Source organism: Panthera pardus, unplaced genomic scaffold (assembly GCF_024362965.1).
Source record: "Panthera pardus isolate Hobbes unplaced genomic scaffold, ASM2436296v1 HiC_scaffold_7, whole genome shotgun sequence".
NCBI lineage: Eukaryota > Metazoa > Chordata > Mammalia > Carnivora > Felidae > Panthera > Panthera pardus.
This window is the reverse complement of record NW_026527002.1, coordinates 46,150,993-46,169,789: the sequence shown is the minus strand read 5'-3', so window position 1 is coordinate 46,169,789 and position 18,797 is coordinate 46,150,993. Positions and strand designations below refer to the sequence as shown.

The 18,797-nt window shown below is 44.4% G+C and overlaps 1 protein-coding gene across 3 annotated transcripts in view; it reads left to right on the top strand.

The window, feature by feature from the left end:
* The first annotated feature begins 436 nt into the window (after positions 1-436).
* The window catches only part of SNX31 (sorting nexin 31), a 70,057-nt gene continuing 51,696 nt past the window's right edge, over positions 437-18,797 (top strand). For all 3 annotated transcript variants that reach the window (XM_019467979.2, XM_019467978.2, XM_019467977.2), the window contains exons 1-4: positions 437-587; positions 700-774; positions 10,610-10,724; positions 14,041-14,105. In XM_019467979.2, the coding sequence (XP_019323524.2) occupies positions 522-587; positions 700-774; positions 10,610-10,724; positions 14,041-14,105 (321 nt within the window). In that variant the 5' untranslated portion in view covers positions 437-521. The remainder of the gene's footprint in view (positions 588-699; positions 775-10,609; positions 10,725-14,040; positions 14,106-18,797) is intronic.

Sequence of the window (18,797 nt, the reverse complement as noted above, 5' to 3'; positions counted from 1 at the left end):
AGAGCGACTCCTCCTCGCTGTACATTCCCCTACCACCCCTTCCCCCCCCCCCCCCCGGGCCTCCCGCTCTCCCTCCCCAGGTGTTGGGGGCGGGGCGGGGGAGTCTTTACTTGCTTGGCACTGGACAGGACATCTATATGGCTGGAGCAACGATTTTAAGCTTTTGTGGGTTCTTATGAAAATCTGAAGACCACCTAGGACCTTCTCCCCAGAAGGCTTCTAGCGATCCACCCGCCCACGCACGATTTTCCCGCCAAGGAGCCGGGAGCGGTCCACACACCCGAGTCGAGCCGCTGGCAGGTCCGGCTTCTGCGAGCGCGGCTCCCCACCTTCCCGGGACCGGCCGCTGGGCGGGAGCTGGGCGGGGACCAGGGGGCGGTGCCAGCCCCGCCCCGGCCGCCGCCGCCGCGGGTCCCGACTCTCCCTTGCCGCTGCAGACCTGCCGCCCTCTGCTCCCCGGAGCCCGGACTCGCCGCCGCGGCTCGGCTTGCCGAGGGCCCTTCCCCGCCCCCGCCAGAGCCATGAAGATGCACTTCTGCATCCCGGTGTCCCAGCAGCGGCCGGACGCTCTGGGGGGCCGCTACGTGGTGCGCGGGGGACCAGGGGTCTGATCGGGCGGGGAGACGGTCGGCGACGTGACGGGGCGAGGGCTCACCTGCTCGCTCAGCTAATCCGAGCCGCTCTGTCTCCGTGTTGCAGCTGTACTCCGTGTACCTGGACGGGTACCTCTTCTGCAGGGTGCGCTACAGCCAGCTGCACCGTTGGAACGAACAGGTGAGCAGGCTCGAGGCAGGTGAGGAAAAGTGCGCCCCAAGACACCGGACCTTTTGAGCGCTCCAAGCCCTTAACCTGGGAAGCAGGGTCGGAGTAAGGATCGATTTGGTAACGCGCGGCCTACAGCTCCGTTTATATAGGTTACGGCTCCTAACCCTCTGCAGCTGGGAGGTGAGGGAATTGGCTCAGGTGATTCTCCCAACCGCTTTCCAGCCCAGTGATCGACCCCCAGCAGCCCCCCTGGCTGGGTGCATTTCAGCTCTTCCCCAGCATTATGTACCCGTTCAGAATGAGCACACTAAATCTAGACGGAGCTATAGTCTTAGGAATCGTGTACATAGATCGGTATTTAATTTTCTCTCTCCCAGAGTATCTTAGGCTTCTTTGAAAAGGTGTGTGTATTTTTGTTTTCAAATGAGTGTATTTATAGGCTTCAAGTACCGGCAGGCTGGAAACCCAGGAAGCAAATGACTGATCAAGACCGGAGGCCGTTTCCCACTATAGTTTCTCCCTCTGATGTGGGGCATTTTCTTTGGAGGCAGCCTGATTTATTAGCATGCTCTAAAGGGTTTTATTGTCCTAATAAGGAAGAGTTCCAAGTCTCCAAAATGGGTTAGAGGAGTAAATGAAAGTTTGGAAATAAAATTCACCCTCCCTCTGCCTCCATGCATGTTTTCTTTTTCTTTTATTTTTTTTTAAATCTTTATTTATTTTGAGAGAGAGACAGAGTGTGAGCAGGGGAGGAGCAGAGAGAGAGGGAGACACAGAATTCGAAGAAGGCTCCAGGCTCTGAGCTGTCAGCACAGAGCCTGATGCAGGGCTCAAACTGACCCACGACAGTGAGATGGTGAACTGAGCCAAAGTCGGACGCTCAACCAACTGAGCCACCCAGGTGCCCCGTGCATGTTTTCTTTTTAATTAAAAACATTTGGGGGGGTTGTATCCTGATTTTAAAGAGCATATGAAGGAAGGAAGGAAGGAAGGAGGGAAGGAAGGAGGGAAGGAAGGAAAAGAGGCCCCTGGCTGGCTCAGTCAGAAGAGTATGTGACTCTTGATCTCAGGGTCATGAGTTTGAGCCCCAGGTTCGTTGTAGAGATTACTTAAACAAAACTTACAACAACAACAGCCAAGAAACAAACTTGCCCAAGCAACAGCTATTTGGGGGAGAATCCTTCCAGGCAATCTGGGTTTCTAGCGAGCATAGAACACATTTCCTTTAACTGCCTTCTGTTGAAGGACAGGTCTCAACTCCATGTTTTACTGTTGCAAACAGTGCAGGGACGCTTCTTGCTCCCATCAGCGGGCGCTGGAAGAAAGTCCATTTTCCAAGGTAGGATGAAGTTTCTTTGGACTCCACATAAAACAGCTTTAATGTGCTCGTTACCTAATTCGTGTGGTCATCTCTGAGTTGCTACTGCCTGCTGAGGTGCCTGTGCCCCCGCAGGTGCTCAGGAATGACGGTTGGCTGACTCCATGAGGAAGGGCATGGATTCAGACTTCTGCAAGATGAGCGGCTACTTGTGACCAAAATGTGTCTGGGGACTTGGGAGGACTGCTGAAGTAGGCAGATGGAGATCTGAAGGGAAGAGAAAGTACAGGTGTGTTTGGCATTTGGCGGAGGAAGTTGATGTGTCCTCTTGCCCAATAATCCGCCTTCTGTAACGAGGGGTGGCCTTGGGCAGGCTGCCATCACAGTGTGAAAAGCAGGAGACGGCCGTGAGGAGCAGGAGGGTGTGGAATTGACTGACTGCTTCCTGGCTGGTCACCTCACCTCTTCTCTGACCTTCCATTTTTTCATCAAATAATAAGCAAATAGGTGGTTATGGGTGTCAACTTCCCAGATTACTTGTGAAGAGTAGGGGCCATTTTCTCCCGGATCCTGGCACATAGCACGTGTTCAGTTAAACACTTACTGATGGAGAGGCTTGAGGAATTCCTGAACCTGGCCCTCCTTAACCAACAGACTTGGGAAAATGCTCGTTTTTCAGAAAAACTAAGACCTGTCAAGTCTTCGTAGGTTCACAAGCGGAGCCATAAAGTGAGTAGACTTTTATTCTGTTTTGGAAGCCAGGGAAAACAAACTGTTAGTACAGTGGACTCTTAAATATTGAATAGCCACAGCCTGGTGCCCAATTTGGGGCATAGGGTAGATATTAATTAATACTTCATTTTTGTCCCAGATTTTTCAAAATCTGAAAGTGGAGATTTCTTTATCCAGTTTCCAACTATCTTATACCTTGCAACTTATCCTTTTCCTTGTTTCTACAGGAACGACTTCATTAAAAAGAAAACTACTTAGAACTTAGGTGAATATTGGTATTATTAATTTAAAACAGCAAGCAGTTACTGTGTGTTAAGGTTGGCACCAAGAACTTTGTATGTAAAAGCACGTTTCATTTTAATAGGAGCGCTATGAGCCAGGATTATAATTAGCCCCATTTAACAGATGAGAAAACTGAGGCACAGCTTGCCCAAAGCCAAACTGGTAGTAAGTATTGGAGCCAAGATCTGATCTCCAGTACCTGCTCCGACCCATTAAATTTTGTGGTTTTCTTACTACAGTTAACAAAATAAATTGTATCAGTAAAACAATGGAGTCTTAAAGTAACAAGCTTTTACTCTTTTTGAGGATAACATAATAAAATCTCCCAATTTTTGGTGTTCAGTGTGGTGAATTTTGGTAAATGTATATGTTACTACCACCACAATCAAGACAACAGTTTTTGCACTCTGCATGTAAGTTCCCTTGCCCCTTTGCCCTTGATAACCTCTCCCTCCACCCCTGGCCCCAGGCAACCAAGATCTGCTTTCTGCCAGAGTTCCAGGCACGGGATTTTATTCAGGCTGCCTAGCAAGCCTCTGTGGGGTCAGCAGGGCACTCGTCATCATTAATCAATCCTGTTGTGTAGATCGTCTGAGTAAGGTTGCGAGATTTAGCAAATAAAAACACAGGCTTCCCAGCTAAATGTGAATTTCAGGTAAGCAACAAAGAAGTTTTGGGTCGAAGTAGTTCCGTGCAGTATTTGGGACATACTTACGTGGGCGTCCTGTGTTTTGTCTGGCAACCCGAAGTCGGAGACAGAACGTTTGGGGGACGTTTCTCAGGCACCACTCAGCTAGATTTTGTTCTTCTTATTCCACTGAAGATGTGAAATGGCTCGGAATTCTTAATCTGATTTAATACAAAAATACTATAAGTAGGAAACAAAACAAGGCCCCATCTGTGTGTGGGTTTGGTATTTTTCCCAGGAAGTTCTGCATCCTGGTAGAACAGAAATTTCACCTTAAAGAATTAACTGATTCATTCGTTCATTTATTCTAAGTTCCCACTAGATGCCATGCACTCACTGTGGTACATACAGGGCAGACGGTGCTTCAGCACGTGGGATTTTTGGCTTTAAGTATTGGATTTCTGTTTTGTATATTGGATAACTTTGGGATTGAGGAGAGGCACCCGCCCAGGTAAGGTGGCCCCTGCTCTTTCTCCGCCAAGTTGCGTGGAGGCTAACGCATGGAAGACTGAACTTGGCTGTGCTTTCAAGATGTCGGTTGTGAATGGTGCCCTCTGAAGTCATCGCCTGCAGGCTCGTCCCTCGGTGAGCTTCCTTCAAGGTCTGGCAGCTCGCCCCTCCGCTGTTGAGTGCTACTCATCTCTCTGCCATGTGAACTGCTTGACTGCTTTCTGTGCCTTTGAATACATAAAACCGGTTGGATTTATGCCCCGCTCTTGCCTACACCCCCTTCCTTAAAGGGATTTAAAGAGACCTGTGAAAGAAACGTTCAACTGGCTCATTTTGACCTAGTGTTAAGGATGAGGCCATCCTGTGTAAGTGACATTGGACTCTATGAAAAGGATGCTTGCCTCTTTGCAAATGTTCTGTTAGTATCAGATACGGCAATAGGCACGAGCCACAGAATCTTGCAAAGGATCCTTCAGTGGAAGGCTTGGTGAGCCCGTATCTGCTGATTTAGTTTTCCTCCCTGCCAGCTGCTGACCCAGCCCAGGTCCTTTCTTCTCTCCCTACTCACATTCTCTGTCTCAGGTTGGCCCACTCATAACCTCTATCTACCTCACTTCCCCCTCCTGGGCAGACCCCTGCTTTTTGGCCCACTGGTTAGCAACCAGCCCTTTCTCAAGACCCATCTCAAGCCTCACCTCCTCTGGAAAGTCCTCCTCAATTTCATAAGATGCCTTTCTCTGATTCCTGTTTTACTTTGTGTTCAGATCTTGTCATATTCCTCTTTTCGTGCAGAGATTTTGTTTCCCCTGATTATTTAGTTACAAAACCCAAATATTTAAATGAAGGAATGAATGAGGACCGTTGGCACAGTATACCCAGCACAGAATCTTTCTTTAGTAGATGCTCAAAAGAGATCTGGTGGAGGAGAAGGCAGGGGAGAAAGGAGGGAGAAGGGAGAAAAATGAGGGGAGAAGGAAAAAGTAACAAAAATCCACCACTCAGTAGCTTGTAGGACTTTGGTTAAAGTCACTTCGCCTCCCTGAGCTTCAGGTTACTGTGATTGTCACATAACCTTGATATAAAGGTGGCAGGATGACAATGTTAATGGTGACGATGATCATCTACCTCACAGGGCTATTTTGATGAACAAATGGGATAATATACAAGCTCCAGACTCATGGTCTTTGGTACCAGATGCCACTGACCAGATTGCTTTGAACTGTGGCCCTGGATCCGGTAAATCTGGGGTTTTGTTTCCAAGGGGCCTTGGAGAGGCGGGATGGATGAGTCAACATTAGAAACTGACAGTAGAAAGGATGCCATTTGTATCCGTAATTCCGCTTGTCCTGGGTGACCACTTCGGAATAAGTATGGGGGGGGGGGGGGGCTGGAAGTGCCTAAGCGGGGAAGGGGGTGATATTTTCCACTGACCGGTAAAGTCCTGTTCATGTTGAAAGACAGAGCTGTGTGATGGAGAAATGGTGCCGGAGTTTGTGCTGGGATTGAAAAAAAAAAAAAAAAAAAAAAAAAAAAAAAAAAAATATATATATATATATATATATATATATATATTATCTGAAACATGGTCTTTCGAAAACAAACAAAAACCCCAAGCAAACAAACACATCTCATGATAAAAGAATAAAAGAGGTGTGTTTTCCTTTCAGTATCTGAACAGTTTTTGGAAAGAGTGTTTGGGCTAAACTCTGATGCCAGGTAATCCTTAATATGCTACTGGTTTTAATAGCTAAACTGTGTGCTCTCTGAGACCAATAGAAAAGGTTATATTTTGACGGAGTTGAACTTGGGGAGTCAATGATTGACTTTTGGCAGACTTTACTCAGTCTGTTATATGTTTATCTTCCCTCTTAGACCAGTATCAGAAAGGGGAGGGGAAAGATTCCTTGAGAAGTCAGCTCAGGTTGTGAAACCTGCTGGGAGAGTTTTTGTGCTGTGATGGGTACTAGAACCTTAAGTCTCGGTGGCTTTTCCCCCAGTTCTTGACCTTGGCATAGGGGCTTCCCCAAGATGCTCTGCTGCTGGTGGAAAACCCAGGTGGCTCTGGTGGCTCAAGGCTGCTGTGATTCAAACCAATTTGGGAGCATCTTCGACATTTATGAACACACGCCTAGGGAGAAAATTGCCTTTTAAAGATCGCTTAATCTGTTAGCTAGGAAATAATTGCATGCAAAGAAGACGATTTTCTGCTCTTATTTAATGGAATTAGCAGAGATAGGGTACATAAATCCCAGGTTGTTTGAACAGCCTTGCTTGGGATGATGCTCCAACCGGGGTGTCTTTTGACAGTGTTTGGCATAACAGGAAAACTGCCTTGAATTAAAAAAAAAAAAGAATTGTTGCTATGATATTTTATACTGACAGATTTAAAGGCGGAATGGTTGCAAAAGTCGATGGCTACAGGGGTCAGGCAGGTAGTTTAAATGGGAGGTGTGACCTTTTGGGATGAGCACTGGGTGTTGTATGGAAACCAATTTGACAGTAAATTTCATATATTAAAAAATAAAAAAAAAAAAAATAAATGGGAGGTGTGAGTCAGGTGAGAGGCAATGGGAAATGGTGGGAACTGCTTAGGCTTCCTCGGGAGATGATTACCTGAGGAATGTGAACCCAGTGATTCCAGAACCTCTGGTTTTTCAGGAAGCCAGAATATCAGGTGTTTTTTTTTTTTTCTTAATTTTTGTAACGTTTTATTTTATTTTTTTTTTTCGAGAGAGAGAGAGAGAGCGAAAGAGAGCATGCGTGTGAGCAAGCAGGAGCAGGGCAGAGAGAGGGAGACACAGAATCCGAAGCAGGCTCCAGGCTCTGAGCTGTCAGCACAGAGTCCGACGAGGTGCTTGAACGCACAAATGTGAGATCATGACCTGAGCCAAAATCGGATGCCGAACTGACTGAGCCACCCAGCCGCCCTTGTTTGTTTGTTTTTTAAATAAACTTTCTTTTTGTGGACCAGTTTTAGATTTACATAATAATTGCAAAGAAAGTACAGAACATCCCCATATATCTTTGCACCCAGTTTCCCTTCTTATTTTCCATTAGCATGGAGCATTTATTACTGTTAAGGAACCAATATTGATACATTATTATTAACTATAGCCCACAATTCAGTTATGCTTCTTTATTGTTAACCTAATGCCCCATTTCTGCCCTGGAATCCCATCTAGGACACCATATTACATTTATTGTCATGTCTGCTTACACTCCTCTTGACTGTGTCAGTTTCTCAGACTTTCCTTATTTGTTTGTTTTTTTAATGTTTTTATTTATTTTTGAAGGAGAGAGAGACAGAGCATGAGCCAGGGAGGAGCAGAGAGAGAGGGAGACACAGAATTCGAAGCAGGCTTCAGGCTCTGAGCTGCCAGCACAGAGCCCGATGCAGGGCTCGAACTCACAAACTGCAAGATCATGACCTGAGCCGGAGTCGGACGCTCAACCGACTGAGCCACCCAGGCGCCCCAGACTTTCCTTGTTTTTAATGACCATTCCGAGGAGCACTGGTCAGTGATTCTGTGGGATGTTCCTCTGTTAGGCTCTGATGTTTCTCACGCGACCAGGCTGGGGTTATGGGTTTTTGGGAGAAAGATCACAGAGGTCAGTGCTGCTCTCATCACATCACAGGAAGATTACCTGCCATCAACATGACCTATCACTCTTGATGACTACCTTGATCACTGGGGTAATTCCAGTGGGGTTATACTTCAATTCTGCCTTAGTTTTTGCTATTTTAGTTGTCCCATCTCTGGCCCATGGAGCTCTTTGAGTTTGCTTCTGTGCCTCTTTGACATGCACCCACCGTTGATTTGTGGTGGTGGTGTTGTTTTGAGCACTTTCTTGTTTTCTGATGCTACAAGATGCTCCAGATCCCTCTTATATATCCCCCGCTTCAGTCCTAAAAATCAACTATTTTCTTCACGGAGTCCTGGTTGCTTTAGTTGGAGCAAGAGAAACCAAGGAAAATGTGTGTGTGTGTACATATCTATAAATATTTCTATATGTAACCTTCTGTATCTATGTGAAGCTAAACATGAGTTCCTACCAGTATCTCCAACTCTAATCCATCGCCACATCGATCGTTCTGGCCTGCTTCCCTTATCTGAAAATCTTCACGCCAAGAGTAAAAACCCTGACCCCCACCGCCTGCCATCCATTCACTTAATGTATCTTACCTATAGGCGGTTACTAACCTTTCTAGATACTAAACCAATACCCTCTGGTAGGACTTTCGGTGCTGATGGAAATGCTCTTTGTCCATTTCAGTAGCTACTGAATTGCAACTTGCTACTTTCAAATACTATTGCGTGTTTGAAAGGTGGCTGGTACAACCGAGGAACCGAATTTTAAATTTGATTTCCTTTTTGGGGTACCTGGGCGATCCAGTGGGTTAAGCGTCCACCGTTGGCTCATGTCATGATCTCGCGTTGTGAGTTTGAGCCCCGCATCGGGCTCTGTGCTAACAGCTTGAAGCCTGGAGCCTGCTTCCGATTCTGTGTCTCCCTCTTTCTCTGCCCCTCCCCCACTCATGCTCTGTCTCTGTCTCTCTCTCTCAAAAATAAATCAACATTAAAAATATTTTTTTCTAAGGTTTATTTCATTTTAATGAATTTAAGTTTAAAAGTAAGTAGTCCCAGGTGGCTGGCGGTCATCCTGTTGATTGGCACAGCTCCAGGCCATTGTAAAGATCCTGGCTTTTCCTTGCATGAGATAGGAAACCATGGAGGATTTTGAGGGGGGCAACGGAGTGACCTAGCTTGCATTTGCAGAATATCACCTTAGATGCTGTATTAAGAATAAACTGAAGGGGATCAAGGGCAGAAGCAGAGAACTATACTCTTGTATAGTTTCTCCAATAATCAGGCAAAGAGAGGACAGTGGTTGGGACCAGGGTGGTGGCAATGGGGGTGGCGACACGTGGTTGTATTGTATTTTGAAGTTAGGGCCTATGCAAGGTGCATATTCACCAGATACACACTGTGTTTGTGACAAAGGCCATGGAGTTAAAATTCCTACCCGTTTGTTTCTCTTCGATCTGCTTTCATTTTCTTTAAGCTACTGGCTATGGTAAGAGAGCTTTAGCCCGTCTTCTCCAGAGGCACGATGTTAAAACCTGATTTCTGACTAGTTTCCTTTCTCATAAAGAGAATGCTGGCCTCATCTTCAAGCTGCCTCTGTAAGTGCAGGGCTGGAATGAAGGGAAATGCACTTCGGTTATCTTAATTTAAAACATATTTTTGATGCATCTACTATTAGCTTGCATAAAAATAACTGCCACCGTGATCTTGGATCCATAATTGGGTGGGTAGATGGGTAGGAGGATGGGAAGGACCTCACTCACTGGGTTTCTACGGGGGTCATATGTTAACCTTACGGGAATTTTATAAACAGTCTTTTTTCTTTTAATTTTTATTTATTTTTGAGAGAGAGAGACAGAGACAGAGATACGGTGAGAGTAGGGGAGGGGCAGAGAGAGAGGGAGATACAGAATCCGAAGCAGACTCCAGGCTCTGAGTTGTCAGCACAGAGCCTGACATGGGGCTTGAACTTACAAACCTGTGAGATCATGACCTGAGCCGAAGTCAGACACTTAACTGAGCCACCCAGGCGCCCCGACTTATAGGAATTTTATAAACCAGCACTGCACAATAGAAATATAATGTGAGGCACATGTGTAATTTAAAATTTTCTGGTAGGCTGATTAAAAGACGTTTTAATAATTAATAGTTATTAATAAATTAATTTTATTTAATCTGGTATATCTAAAATATTACCATTTCAACATATGATCTGTATAAAAAGTTATTAGTGAAATATTTCCCTTTTCTTTTTCTTTGTGCTAAGTTTTGAAGTCTGGAATGTATTTTATACGGACAGCATATCTCAGTTTGGACTAGCCACATTCTGGGGGCTCATTAGCACTGGCTAGTGGATACTTTATCAGCTAGCGTGCTGTAAACCTCTGCTGTTACGTTCAGATTTGGTGGACGTGGGGTAGGGGAATTAAATTCCTATCATCATTGGTATCACAGATTCTACTGGGGAATGAATCTGAGAAATACTATATGGTGGAAGGGGTAGGCAATCTCGCAAAAACAAATGAAAAATTGCAACGTATCCCAAATCTACCAAACTCAGACTGGAGATGTCAGTCTGTAGTATGCTTAACAGCATCGTCGGAAACATGTACTGAAATAAACTCCTTGAGAAAATCAAAGCATCCCCTTTTCTTCCTCTTGGCCACCAGGCAGGGGTGATTTTAGACGAAGTACTCGAGTGAGACTTGCCGTAAGAGGAGGCTTTGGTGTCTAACCAACCTTGCATTGGAGGCTCGGCCTGAAGTGTGTGTTTTCTGGATCTTGCAGCTGAGGCGGATCTTTGGAAATTCCCTGCCACCCTTTCCGCCAAAGTACTATCTTGCGATGACCGCATCCATGGCTGACGAGAGAAGGGACCAGTTGGAACAGTATTTGCAGAAGGGTATGTATTTGGATTTTATTTTTACAGATTTGTTGAGATAAATTCACCCATTGAAAGTGTACAATTCAGTGGTTTTTAGCGTATTTGCAAAATTGTACAACCAGCCACCATGGTCGAATTTGAGAACATTTTTGTCGCCCCAAAAAGAAACCTCACACCTATTATCAGTCACTCCGTATTCCTCTCCCCCACCTGCCTCTATCACCCCCTATACTAATTTCTGTCTTATATATTTGCCTTTTCTGAACATTGTATATAAATGGAGTCATACAAAATACAGCCTTTGTATTTCGTTTTAAAAATAACTTTCAGATTTGCCCTTGGGTGTTACGTGTTGGCTTTGATTGTAGAAGTCACAGATATATTACCTGGATTCGACTGAACTAGAGGAGGGGTGCCTGGGTGGCTCAGTCTGTGAAGCTCAGGTCATGATCCCACAATTTCGTGAGTTCCAGCCTTGTGTCAGGCTCTGTGCTGACAGTGCGGAGCCTGTTTGGGATTCTCCCTGTCTGCCCTTGCCCCCCACCCTGAGCTCTCTCTGTCTCTCTCAACATAAATAAACTTAAAAAAAAAAAAAAAAGACTTTTAAAAGGGGAAATAGTATATACGCAAAATATTTTAAAAATAGAATCTGTCCAAAGAGTATACAATGAAAAGTGCATTCCCTTCCAGCCTAGACCCCGAGGCTTCTAGAAGTAAGCATCATTACAAGCGCTTTATGTATTCCTCAGAAACAATTTTTGTATCTACTGGTGCGTATGCATGTCTCTGTTAAACACAAATTGAAATTTATTCTATACACTTTTCGGTGATTGATTCTTAAAAACTTTATTCTGAAAGAATTTCTGACTTATAAAAAGGGTGCAGAAATAATGCAAAGAATTTCTGTATATTCTTCACCCAGATTTCCCAAATGTTAACGTTTCATATTTGCTTTATCATCCTCTCAATTTCCTGTGTGTGTGTGTATGTGTGTGTGTGTGTGTGTGTATTTTTTTAATGCTTGTGTTACATACCCAAGCCACTTTACACTTAAATACTTCTGTGTGTATTTCCTAAGGTCAAGGACATTCTCTTCTACAATCACGGTATAGTTATCAAAATCAGGCAATTAATGTTATCTAATCTAGAGACCTTTTTCAAACTACACCAATTATCCCACTGATATCCTTCACAGCACAAGGAAAAATGTTTTTTTCTTCTGTAAGTTGTTTTTTCCCTCTTAAAATCTGTATTTTACAGGTCATTCTAAGTCAGAAATGATAGATTTACTTCATTATTTCTCATGGCTGCACACAGTTTTTTAAAGATAATAAATAAAAATTCTAGAGGTCATCTATTTCCCATATGTCTTTTGTAATGGAGAATATACCTCTTTTAGACCCAGTAAATAAGCTTTTTCAAACTCAAGATGTAATATCTACTGAATTTTTATTCTCTCTTGGCTTGATTTCTAATGTCTTAGTGAAATATCCTTTTTGAACCACTGGTCTTTTCACAAATGATCACAGTGCCTAAGGGGTTGCTTTTTTAGGCCTGGCCTTTGTCCATTTGTCATCAGGATATCTCCTGCATCCTCTAGCAAGGTAAAGCAAGGAGACAACGCAGCTTAGTGATGTGACTAAGATTTGGGCTCTGGAGTCAGAACTACAGTCAAATCCTAGGTTTGTACTTCATTAGCTGTATGACCTGAGCTTCTATCTGATAAATGGAGATAATATTTACCCCAGGGTTTGTTGTAAAGATTAAAGGAACTAAAATACACAAAGTGCTTAGCATTGTACCTGGTTCTTAATAAATACCAATTAGATGAACACTTTTTTCAACAGCTTCCCCCATCTCCAAGAGTCTATGCTAACAATTATGTTAATTTGCATTTACACCACATACATTCCAGAAAATAAGACAAGGGCTTTTTTTTCCCCACTCTAAAATTGCCTCCCTTAAAAAAGAGGGAATATCTTTTGTAAAAAGTCTCTCATGATTTTCTTTTAGTTACTTTATTCTGAAAAACGGAACATTGTTTGGGAAAGGTACAACTCGAAATGACTTCAGTCAGTGCTAGTTGTAAATGCCGGTAGAAGTTATGTGATGAAATCATTTGAAACGTCAATAAAAGAAGAAAAGAAAGAAAAGGAAAGAAAAGAGAAAGACATCTGACACAGAGTTAGTAAATAGATAAGTGTAGCTAAAGCACAGGGCCCAGAAGCATTACAGCAAGGAGGGTTAAGAAATGAGGAAGCAGTCTGGGAATGACCTCATGCAGGAATTTGAACTTCTCAGGGGGAAGTCTCTGCTCTGGCCACAGCACCTGAATATTGGTATCTGAGCTTTAAAACTAAGAGGGTAAATACTCTTATAGGTATAAAAGAATAGAAAACTTTATTACTTGTTTTCACCCTTAATTTATTACTTTTTTAAAATCCAAGTTAGTTGGATTAATGATTGTAATAATGATTTCAGGACTAGATTGATCACTAGTATGTAGTGATTGATCCCTTACATAGAACACCCAGTGCTCATCCCAACTGGTGCCCTCTTTAATGCCCCATCACCCATTTAGCCCATCCCCCCCACCCAACACCCCATCAGCAACCCTCAGTCTGTTCTCTGTATTTAAGAGTCTCTTATGGTTTGCCTCGCTTTCTGTTTTTATCTTATTTTTTCTTCCCTTCCCCTATGTTCATCTGTTGTGTTTCTTAAATTCCACATATGAGTGAAATCATAGGGTATTTGTCTTTCTCTGACTGACTTATTTTGCTTACCATAATACCCTCTAGTTCCATCCACGTTGTTGCAAGTGGTAAGATTTCATTCTTGAATAGAAAACTTTAAATCTCTCTGACAGCCTTCCTTATAATCACTTTTGGGGCAGCGGCGGGGGTAACCTCTTGAGAGCTCCTGTCATTATGAGACGTGCTCTCTCAACCAGGGTTTCTTGGTTGACTTCAGATTTTCAGATTAAGAAATGTCTTGCCAAAGCAGGAGTCCCAGTCCAGGTTTAAAGATCTTTTTGCTTTTTCGTATGAACTTCACCATCATCCTGCTAGGGCAGCAAGATGGATATTGAACGATACGGGGATGTGTGAATCAAGTGAGGTGCCTGGGACTGATAGGAGGGTTTATGTTGCTATCAAGGCTGCTGGGAGGAGGCAAGCATTGTGGATTTTCATGTATTTGAGAGGTCTCAGCTCCACTGCCCAAGGAGGCAGTGGTGTACTGATAAGGCCTGTAGGACTCCCTAGAGGACAGAGCAATTTAACAGAGAGGTCAACCGAGCCCCAGGCTAACCTGGCTCACCATCCGTATTTTTCAGTAACCATGGACCCAAACATGTTGAGAAGTGACGTCTTCATTGACTTTTTAAAACTCGTACAGCTGGTAAGCATGGTCTTCTTTACTAAGGTCATTATTTTGCTACAGAACATGTCTCTTGGTTACCATGTGTGTATTTCCAGCCTGCAGCTCCACATTGGGTAAAATACATTCATCTGGAGGACATTGGGGAATGGTTCTTGTTTTGTTCTTTTGGCGGTTTAGATTCTAGATGGAAAATGAGTGGGTCGCTTGACTTTTGAACTCATTTTAATTCAGCAGATACCTTTTTATCCTGTAGCCTAAGCATTGTACCTCTCAAAACGGGCCATGGAGAAGAGAACCTTTTATCATGAAGGGCCCCCGTGACAATTCTGGGACCCTTCCTCTGTGGCTGGGATCAAGTGTGCCACAGTGAAGACATCAGCGCAGCATATCCTCTGCTCTTAACTTTGTTGTGAATGGATCACAGAGAAAATTCAGTCTGAACAGAATGACATATAGTGACTCCATTTCCTTTGTTGGCCTAAAGAACCACTGGCCACTTGCCCTGTAGAGGCTGGAAGTTTGCCAAGTAGGTTTGGTTAGCACACCCCTCATTCCAGTCGTACATGTGGGAACATTTTTGTGCCTGCAAGTATGTTCTTGACTGAATGGAAATCTTTGAGAAGAATGAAGTCGTAACGATAATATGATATTACCGAACTAGATCCCTAGCTAGGGGAGGAGTGATACTTTGATTGGAATTGAAAAAAAAAAACAAAAAAAAAACAAAAGGGAGCAAATTTCATTTACTCGGTAGGTCAACCATGTTGGTATAGTAACTGGTCCGTTCAACCCAAGAAATGATCTGGGCGTCTCCCATTGTGTCACCGTGTAGATTTTCACATATTTTTGATGGCTTAAAACACACGCACTTTCTTTTTCTTTGAAAAGTTTGTTGTTGAGGCGGTGATGGTGGTAAAATTCGAACAGCACAAAAGAGTTCATGATCCCACCACAGACCCCCAGTACCCCTCTTCAGAGACAACTGTTTAAAGGTTTGTTTTTTTTTAAATTTTTTTCATGTTTATTTATTTTTGAAGGAAAGAGAGACAGAGCATGAGCAGGGGAGAGGCAGAGAGAGAGAGGGAGACCCAGAATCTGAAGCAGGCTCCAGGCTCCGAGCTGTCAGCACAAAGCCCGATGCGGGGCTTGAACTCATGAACTGTGAGATCATGACCTGAGCCCAAGTCAGTCTCTTAACCAACTGAGCCACCCAGGCGCCCCTGTTTACAGTTTAATATACGTTCTTTCTACGCATTTTTGTGCACATACAAGCAGTCATATGTATGCGTAACCTTTTTGTTTTATAAATAAGCACATACTCTACACACTTACTGAATTTTTTTTTTAATTCTACATCTGGCAAATCATTCCTTGTCAGCACACAGAGGTACATTTGGCCTCACTTCTGCCCTGTTTTTTGTGTACGTTATGGTTTTTGCTTTCAGTGCCTTTTAAAAACTGTCATGGACTGTCAGTGTTGTGGAGCTTTGAGTGTCTTTTTTTCTGATGATGTGCAAGGTTTTTACCCCATTTTAGTTCTGTTAATATTTTACCATGCCTTCCTTCTTCTGATGAGATTTGCACTTGTCTAATGGCTTTATTTTTCTCTTCTGTTTCTTCCACCAACTTTGCAGGTTGCTTTTATATCCTTTTGTTATCTTCTCTCTTTTTCTGAGGCTTTCATCCGTTCTCTGAGTTAGAGAAGGTGTATTTTTATTAATGCATCTATCCTTGTCATCTCCTCAGTGGCATTGTTTTGGAGATATATTTTTTACTCTTAGTTGGTTACGATCCCTCCCTCCTTTGCTGCGGGAGTTTTGCCCAGGTCCCTCGCTATTTCTTCTCAGGCAATCAGTCAGCTTTAGAAGGGGCTGTGCTTTGTGAGTCAGCTGACATAGTGTTCAGGGAGGAGCTCTGGCTGAGTCTTTTGACTGTCTGTTGTACTTGTGGATCTTACCTCTTGTTTCTGAGCACTTTCTCTAATGTTCCACCTGAGGGCTCGAGCGGTGTGTCTAGCCATGAAGCCACAACCACACTTCCACATATTGTGATCTAGCATTTTAAACCCTCTTGTTGACCAAGTAGCCTCAGGACTGGCTTAGTGGTTAAGAGCACAGGCTCAGGAGTGAGATGGCTCAGGGTTGTTGTTGTTGTTGTTGTTTTTTATGTTTTTATTTATTTTTGAGAGAGAGCAGGGAAGGGGCAGAGAGAGAGGGAAACACAGAATCCGAAGCAGGCTCCAGATTCTGAGCTGTCAGCACAGAACCCAACACGGGGTTCAAACTCATGAACTGTGAGATCATGATCTGAGCTGAAGTCAGACGCTCAACTGACTGAGCCACCCAGGCGCCCCTTAAATAGCTCTTAAAGCACTTAAATATCATGTGGCAACCTTAACATTTATGAAGTATTTGCTGCCATTAACAATGTCTTTTTTTCTCTTCCCAACCATGCTGAGAGATTGCTTTCTGCAAAGATGATGTGTCTGCACATTTTTTTTTTTTTCCTTTTTTGGTGTCCCTTCCACTAGGTAGGGTCAAATGGGGCCCGGAGTTGTATTCCCAGACACGCTAGTCTCTGTTTATTAACTGCTTTAAGATAGCTTCTGTGTGATTCGAGTCCTTTGGCCCCTTCCTACCTCTGCTTGTCTCCTCCCGGACCAGGTCTGACTTTCACTGCACTTGGCGGCCCCTTTGAAAACCCAGTAAGTAGTTCAGGCTCGGGACAATTTTCAACGTCTTCGAGGATGATTTTCCTTCTGGTTGTTTTCTGTTTGTCTCCAAAAGGAGGGTAAAACAGAGGTCACTTTGCTTCTAAAGATGTTTACAAAGGAGGTTAAAGATTTTGACAATGAAATTAAGGTGTTTTTTTTAAAAAAAAATTGATATTTATGGATTTATTTTTGAGAGGTGGGGAGGGAGGGGCAGAGACAGAGGGAGAGAGAGAGAATCCCAAGCAGGCTCCGTGCTGTCAGCGCAGAGCCCCGTGTGGGGCTCGATCTCACCATCCGTGAGACTTGAAATCAAGGGTCAGACGCTTAGCCGACTGAGCCACCCAGGTGCCCCAAGAAACTAAATTTAAATCAGGCAGGTGGTTCTATGCTCCTTGTGCCCCTGTCCTGCTTTATGCTGTCCCTTTTATTGTTCAGACGTTGAACAAGTATGAAGCGCATGCCCGCTACGAGCCAACACTGCTCGAGAGGTGGGGGAGACACCAGCGAATGGCACCCAGTCCAGCTCACGGAGTTTACCGTCTTGTTGGGGAGACAGGAAGGTCACTGGGCATGTCGCTAAGTGTAATGAGTACTGTGATATAGGACCACACGCTGTGCCACAGGACCACGCGGCATGATACAGGGCCATGCTCCAGAAGAGAGTGGGGGCTGTGTTGAGATTTCTACCTTCTTAGCCCTGGTGCAGCATTTGCGGGCCCTGCCAGTGGCTTTGTGCCCACTTACCCCAGTGTGAAGGACAAATATCATTCTCTCTGCGTGACCGTGTGAGAAAAGGGCCGGAAGGCCCTGCCATAGGATGAGTGTGTGTCCGGGAGATCTTCCAAAGAAAGTGATATGTAAGCTGGTATTGGAAGATTTCTGGGGTGGGCAGGGAGATGAGATTATTATACTTTAGCTTTTTCTTCCCATTAGCGACCAAAACAACAAGCCACATAGTATATGGCGGCCTGCAAGACTCAGGACGGATATTAGCAAAAGGGAAGCGGTAGCCAGTTAGTATTGGGGGTGAGTCTACTCCAACGTCCAGTAGACCCTTCCCTGACCGCCTTTCAGGGCCAGAGCGATTTATTGGTGGCGAATAGATGCCGTCAGCGCGGGAGAGATTCGGCCCACCAAGCTTGCAGCAAGATCGCTACTGCAGGGCGGGTGGGAGCCGGGAGAACTGGAATGAGCAGCGGTGATATGTGGATGTGCCAAACTGAAAGAGCCCAAGGAACAGGGATTAGGCAGTTTGCCCGCCTCAATATTACACAGACCCCCCCCTGCATATTTTCACTGCTCCTGAAAGTGCTTGGCCTGCAGTTGCCAAGTGGTTATTGCTGGGCAATCGCATGCTCCTGGGCCTGGCTCTCCGGGATGCGACAGGTACAAGAGCATCTTCCTGTCTCTGGGCAAGGACACGTGACATTCGAAACATGAATGCATGCAAGCTTCCTGGCGCCCTTCTCAGGAGAGCCTTTATCAAGGATGATCAGATGCAGGCTGGAAAAACAAGAGGGATTTCCCTCTACAGGATGATTTAATCTGGGCAAGACCTGGTGCTTAATGCGCACTGTCTCATTTATCCTCTACAACTTGCTGAAGGAGGTGCCGTTAGTATCTCTTTTTCAGGTTAGCTAACTTGGCCAAGGGCACATATCTCAGAAGTGAAAGAGCTGGGATCTGAACCCAGGGAAGCTGGATCCAGAGTCCCCGCTCTATTGGTGTTATGAGAAATTTCTAGAGTGGCGGTAGCCTGCCCAGCCCTGCCCCTAACCATGTCCCTCTTGTTTTGTGTGTCTGGACTCCCCTGACTTACTCCGTTTTCTGTTTTTGCCCTGTGGTCGCCTTGGAGATCAAGGCAATTTTGAAAAGGCAAAATTGAAGTCTTTAGACTAAAGACATTTTTATGTTCCTGATTCTTAAACTGCAGTGTTCTATGGCCTTGTGTGAACAACATGTGTGAGAAAAAGAAGACAGAGAAGGTATCTGGAGTA